The sequence below is a fragment of the Betta splendens genome, chromosome 15, assembly GCF_900634795.4.
Source record: "Betta splendens chromosome 15, fBetSpl5.4, whole genome shotgun sequence".
Classification (NCBI taxonomy): Eukaryota; Metazoa; Chordata; class Actinopteri; order Anabantiformes; family Osphronemidae; genus Betta; species Betta splendens.
The window spans coordinates 4,697,569-4,705,068 of NC_040895.2; the positions used below are offsets into that span (position 1 = coordinate 4,697,569).

Here is a 7,500-nt window from a genome sequence, read left to right on the forward strand (position 1 = left end):
CTGGTAAAGCGTCACGAGACAATGCATCTCCAGAACAACTGGTGTGTTGACTGATCTTGTTTCACTGGATAAATCCTTTATTGCTGTCACTGTACTGTACTGTTCTCTTTTTTATTTCTCTCACGAATAACACATTGTTCATTACAGTTCTAAGTTTAGAAAATATCTTTGTACTGTACAGTAAGTTTTGTGAACCCAAAGGCTAAACAATATATGTCTGACAAACCAGCTATATATATATATATATATATATTATATATATATATATATTATTATATCATATATATATGATATAATAATATCAGATATATTATTATGATTTTTGTAAAATGAATTCATGTAATAAAAGAAATATGTAGGTTCCCCGTAGGACAAAGCAGCATAAAATGAATAAAGGAGTAAGTGAGTCCGGCTCCCTCAATGACTGACATTTAATGCTTTTTTCATTTGGAGAAAACTTGCTGCTTTGGAAATAGAACTCACAGCATGACACACAGTAACACATAAGCACATACACTTATAATTAGACGAATACCTGTGAAAATCTATTTCTGGATTCTGTTTAAGACTAGATGAAGCACAAAAGGGAAAAAGAGAGGGAACGGCAGACGGAGTGAAAGAAAAAGCCCCCGGGAATAATAAGTAAAAGAACAAATGATACAAGGAAAAGAGAGTGAGATGGTGGGTGAGAGGAAGAGAAGAGAGAGAGAACGAAAGAGGAGTGACAGATGGAAAGAACACCAGAGCCAACAGCAGAGCTAAGTGGGTAGTGCGCTCCCCAGACAGCGCTCCATATGGCCTGGCACGGCTATACACAGCCAGGCCACACAAACATGCACATACACAGCATGTATACACACAGACTCACACACACTGTATACCCATACTTCTCCACAGAAACAATCAGACTCACAAACTTAGCTATTAATCACAGCACACACATGCAGACAGCAGTTTGAGGGACTGTCACTGTTGTTTAAATCATACATCAACAGTTTGTATATATTGTTTTTTTTTCTATAGCGTAAAATTAACCATTTTCACTCCATGATTTAAAATGAGAAGCTGAATGAAAAAACTACAAGTTATTCAATTGATTCAATTTCAATACATCTACTCTTCATCTATTCATTAATCAAACATTAATAGTATCTATTAATGTTTACTTTGGTTAAACTAAGATTCTATTAAGATTCTCTAATTGCAGGGTTTGGTCAAAACTTGTATGATCAATCGACATCTTATACTGTAGTCCTTGACTTGTCAGATTGTGAGTAGTGTGGGCAAGCTCACAAATTGGTGAGTACAATACTGTATGTTAGATTGACAACTCAAAATATATGTATATGTACTATATGTATTGCATGTACTGTATATACAGTATGAGACTCAATTGGAGCATTATGCAGTAAAAATGAACTCCCTTGAACCCACAAATGTATAGATAAGGGCCTTTTAAGTCTGTTGCTAGTCCCCGCTGCAGCAGAGGCTCATGGGAAGACCAGGATAACAGCCAATCCCTGGAGGAAATGAGGAAATGACTCCTCACCAGTCCCAGAGCTCACCGAGGTTATTACGAGGCCGCTGAGCCATCACCATGGCACCCTGTTAACAGGGGACACCTGGCCAATCACATTCAGTGATTTGAAGAGTAAACATCCTTACACAGCAGTGCATCTATGTTGCCTTTGCTGAAGCATGTGGATCACTGAGTAGATCTAAACTGGGGTGGTAACTAAAAGCACTGTGTTATGACTATAGGAACCTTTATGTGACATTATATGATATTATCATTCTTGCATATAGGAATTAACCACAGCACAAGGATTACATGTTCATGTTCCTCTACAGCCCAAAAAACTTTGACAACTCTACACAGGCTTATTAAAAGTTCAAACACCCCAAAGGATTCACTCAAAAGTACACAGTGGTCAAGTTGAAAGGAAGCCATTTTCTCTTACAGAGCTTCCAGATTGCAGGCAGCTCAATCAACAGCTCACTAGAAGTCTGTTCTGTCTCCACTGAGCCGATCAACCTGACAAACGCTTGGCAGGAGCTGACTGTCAGCAGCCAGGTTTCTCTGCCCACTTTATTTCCTGCAGACGTTATAATAATTCTGTGAATAAACATTATGTCTTAATACATGATTGGCAGTTAATGTCTGCCATCGAGGGATTCCCTGAGACAGATACGATGATACGATGAACCTTTGTGATTACAGTAGCCTATACATTGAATGGAAAAGTTAAAATTATATTAGCGCAACTAACCAGGTACACGTTTCAGTTTAAAACAATTCTTAAGTAGTACAGTAAATTCTAAAATGAATATAATGAATTAAACTAAAGGTGACTTGTTTAAACGTGTCCTTTAGGGAGGGAAACGAAAACGTGATCATTCTTCTGACTATCCTTATATCCACCATGCTTGTTAGGTCCTATCCTGTTCACCTTTAATGACACCTTTTGTTATATTTATACAAAACACCTTAAATATGTTTGTGGTTACTGCCTGTACAGTACTTCTCAACTGTGAAGCTACTGTATTACAGTAAGTGACTGATGAACTTACAAAGTGAGGCTGTGGCAGTTTGGTGAATGTTACTGTAGCTATCCCGCCCTCTTTTTTTTACAAAGCTGTGTTGTAAATGTACCAGTATATGTACATCTGTACACAGATTTGTAAAATTATGCAAGTTTGCAAACCTAAAACCAGATGTGTCTGCCACAAACAAATGCTCCATAGTTAGCAAACCATTTTAACAGCCAATAAGATTAACCCCAAATATACCACTGTTCTTGGTTCTTGGAGGAAGTTCTATGTGTACAGTATAGTCCAGAAATCAAAACAAGTTTTAACAACAACCATGTTCTATATACAGTATTTGGTTTTATGGACACAAGTGCAAATAATGTCTGTCTTTTTCATGTCTGACATTTCTAAAGAATGGAAGAAGGACTGTACAGTCTGTACAGTTATTAATGTGATTAATAATGTAGAAGATGCAGAAAGATGCACATGGTTATTGTAATGAATGGGGGTCAGATTGTAGGACCTCTCAGACAAGCAGATATGCTCCAGCTGACACATACAGAACATAAATAAGGTTAAAATCACTGTGTGACAGAACACTAGTACACTGTACATACTGTTAAAATACTATTTTACTTTATAGTAGTGCTGTTAAAGCTCAGACTTTTATTGACCAATCCATCTACCAAAACTCTACCAAACTGCACAAAGACTTTATCATTCTTTTCACAACTTCACCAGAGTTTTTTTTTTCCCTTTGTCATGATTCCTATGGCTGCTACAACAGGCAGCGATGGAGATGCTGATATCATACAGTATCAGTGAGCACAATCACCAGCAGCTGTACGAAGTATCCTCAGTGTCCATATTTTACATACAGTACACACACACTGACAAATGAAGGAAAGATGGTCAGTGAGAGGATCCATTAGAATCAGTCACTCATGACTAACCCATCAAGCATCCAGCCCTCATTATCTGCACAAATTAACAGAGAAGTGTTGTACTTTTCTTTGAATAGTGCGAATCTACATCATGTAAGTACAGTAATAAATAGCTGATATCAGTGAGATGTTCATACAACATAAAAAAAGTTTACTTAGCAAGACTGCACTATGACACCCACAGCAGGTCTCTGTTATTGTCCTTGATTTAAAGAGACTCTTGACATTATTGACTTGACATGATTTTGAGTTTGACATGGTTTTCACATCTTTTGACAAACCCCTGCAGGTTAACAACTTACATATTTTATTTTACTGATCATGGGTTACAGTGGGGTAGTCGTGCGTACTGCTGCCTCAGAGCAGCAGGGTTCAGTTCCTGGTGCGCAGGCCAGGTTGACATTTACCCCATGGACACCTGCAACCCTTACGAGGATAAAGTAGTTGAGAAGATGCGTGAGTGATTATTACATACCTTTTGTATTAGATACTGCATTGATCTTACTTCATAGGCCACACTGATCCACGCTGATGTGAGCATTTACTGTTCTACGCTGTGGCTATCACTGTGAGGTAACACAAACTGCTGCTTCTACACTGCAAGGTAATTTGGCACATACAACCCAAACGGGGTGACTGAAAGTCAGTGGAGCTGCAGCTACAGTAGTCCATGTTGAACTGCAGTTACTGTAATTGCTACAGAGGAGAAAAGAGACAACTATTGTTTTAGTTCCTGCTACCCCTGCAACAGTGTTTGTGTTCCTTTACCACAATGTGATTATAGATCTAACAAACTGCACATTAAGCTGTGCTAGGATACACCACGGGGTATGATATGCTGTAGGTGATGGTTTTGGGGTACATTAGCGTACAGTCTAGGTAATGTAAAGTAGCTATGCTATATATACAGTAGAGTACAGTATTGGCTAATACACTAGTCTTTTAGTATGAGCTCCTAACAAACAACCTAGGTGACCTAATAAAAATACATTAAAGCTACTCAAGCTACTTTTTTAGGAAAATCTTATTCAGAGAGTGGAAATATAGCTTATTAGTACCATCCATGATTATACTGTATAATCCAGAACGGCTCTATAAATGAATATTGAAAATGATACATTATCAAGACAAGTACTGTATAAGAAAAATATATGACAAATGGTGGCAACCCTGGTACCCTCCTGTTAGCAATGATTCCAAATACATCTTACTACTAGACCTTTGAATGGAATTTTGTGCCACAGAAGCAACTAGAACCACGCATACACTCGATAGAAGTCTTTTCTCCAGACAAGCAGTTTGGCAGGAGAGCTGCACAAATTGAGATGCACGGAGCATGTGAATCCAGTGGTAGACAAGCCAGTCTACAGAGTGGGACCATGATTGGTGCCTAAGGGTTGGACTGTTCATTGACACCAACTGATGCATAGTTCCTAAACAGAAGTTTAAAGGTCTACATGTGGGTTTTTGTAGATTCTTAGAGTCTCCTACCAATTGCGTAATAATGGCTTGAGTCACACAATAGACAGCCAACAGAACGCAAGTTTCTTTTATACTGTTGACTCATGCGATGTGTAAACTAGATTTCACAAGAAAAGGCTGGAGTGAGGCTAAAGAACAGACTGCCAGCTCTCGGCTGAGATAGAGTGACGTTACAGAGATGCAAAGCAAACACCAACACGCTCTGAAAAGTCCTTTTAGACAAATTTGAAATCGACGTGGTAAAATTAAAACTGTGGTAGCTCACCGGACGTCGTTTTGCTGGAGCGGTTTCTTCTGGCCGACCAGGTTCACGGTTCTTGCTTGGATTGGCTTTTCCTCTCTGAAACACACGGTCAGAAATCTGTCAGTGCAAAGGTCAGATTATTTGAGTCTAATCAACTTTAGTTTACAGTTTTGTACTTGCTGTCTTTATTTATTTTTAACCTCCACAATTAGAATAACAGTCAGGTGAAGCCTGAAACTCTAAACATTTCTAGATATTAACCTGGTGAGACACATGCGTGGACAGAAATGTCAGAGTCGGATGGCCGGACGATTAGCCGGACTTTATCCTGTGAGTCAGCTAATGTAAAGTCTGGATAATAATGGTTTGTGATCGCTGATGTGTCATGTTGAGCCTCCCACATCTTCACCCCATGAGACAATGAATGAATTAGACAATCTCTCACTTTGCACTTTGCCTAAAAGCAGAACTTCACTCAGTGTCTGGATTGGATTATACTGATGTTGTGTTTCCTTCCTAAATTAAACGATATCTCCTTGCATGTCCTGAACAGATTGAAATAAATAAGGAGTGACAATGAATATGCACAAGGCAGCAGGGCAGCGGAGTCGGGGGTGTTGTGGCTCAAAGTTCATCATGTGTTTTGTCTTGGTGTATCAGGACAGCGGCCTGAATGAAACATGAGAATATGTACCACTGAAATACTTGGAGAGAGAAAGCCTGGAGTACATTTAGCCCTCGACTATGCTTTTCCTGAAGTACTTCCAGCAATCCAGCACAAGATATCACTTCCACGGAGGATTCTGGTTTCATCAGGCCCGAGTGAAAGACGAGGTCCAAACATGTTTAGATTAAACAGGTTTACATTTTATCATCCTTACCCTTTACATACTCTCTGCATCATATCTGAATTTCATATAGAGTATTATATGACAGGGTGGCACGGTGGTACAGTGGGTAGGGTACCTCACAGAGAGTCTAGGTTTGATTCGCGGGGCGGGCCGGGTGACTTTCTGTGTGGAGTTTGCATGTTCTGCCCGTGTTCATGTGAGCTCTCTCCGGCTTCTCCCCGTGGTCCAAAAACATGCATTAGGTTAATTGGTCATTCTGAAGTGAATGGTTGTCTGTCTGTATGTGTTGCCCTGCGATGGACTGGCGACCTGTCCAGGGTGTACCCCGCCTCTTGCCCAAAGACAGCTGGAATAGGCTCCAGCACCACCCACGACCCCGCATGGTAAAAAGCGGTAGAAAATGGATGGATATTATATGACGATGAGGGGATCCCCTCTGTTAATCCATCGCTATCCATTTAGACTGTCAGAGATCTTTCTGTAATCATAACAGCACATCTCACAATAATTACTGACAGGGAATTATGGTTTATTCATTCATTAAAAAAATTCTTGTGATATGTACACATACAGTATCCTACGACCTTGTGATGGTGAATCTATGTTAAACTGCTCATGAGAGGAGAGTGTTCTCTGCCTCTCTGCATTACAACCCACACTACCCTACTGCTAGTACACTCACCATGCATGTATTAGTCAACCAGTCTGCAGCTTTTCAGTGCAGACCCAGTCTTAAAGACACACACACTCGCTTTTGCTGTGCTGGGCTATGCTATGGCATTCTCTCTCCAAACAGTAACGAGACGAAATAGTGCTGGAGCCAATATAGGTTAAGACACGTATGTGCCTGATTTACAGCCACTCCGCTATTATGGTATCTGTGATCTAATACATTCCTGAAAATGATGCAAAGCCACTTCCAGCCAGAGCTATATATTCTACATTTCCTTCTTTAGATGCAATGAATCGATCATCCGTTTCAGTGTTGGGCTATCAGTCCGCACGGAGAGCTTAAAATAGAACAGGGTACATAAAGCTTAAGAGTGCCTCGCTTAGGTGGGCCACTCTCCTCTTATTTGGCCGTCTATGCGCGCAGCTCCGTGCAGTCCAGGCAGAAAATGCGAAAAAGGCCACGGCTTCAACTTGATGTAGTTTCCGGGTCCCGTTGGAAGGGGAGACGGGGTGAATTTGGGTTCATTTCTGCCTTGACTGCAGTGATGGATACTGTAAATCTGGAGGAGACTTTGCCTCCCGAGCATGTATGGCATAGACGAGGGGAAGATGGATGCACACAGTGTGCAGCAGAAGTCACTCTTGATTCAGAATGACATTACACAGGCACTTTTCCCTCCCTGCAGTAGGCCTACTGGTTCTCTAACAGCCTGTGTGATGTCTGTTGCAAGAGCACTGGCCTACATACAGTGCATAAGGCTGGGAAAGGCTCAAC

General features: G+C 40.5%; 1 protein-coding gene across 29 annotated transcripts in view; it reads right to left on the reverse strand.

The window, feature by feature from the left end:
- Positions 1-7,500, reverse strand: part of LOC114842031 (regulating synaptic membrane exocytosis protein 1-like) — a 66,141-nt gene that overhangs the window by 57,274 nt on the left and 1,367 nt on the right. For all 29 annotated transcript variants that reach the window (XM_055502587.1, XM_029127455.3, XM_029127453.3 and 26 more), the window contains exon 2: positions 5,224-5,298. In XM_055502587.1, coding sequence (XP_055358562.1) covers positions 5,224-5,298 — 75 coding nt within the window. The remainder of the gene's footprint in view (positions 1-5,223; positions 5,299-7,500) is intronic.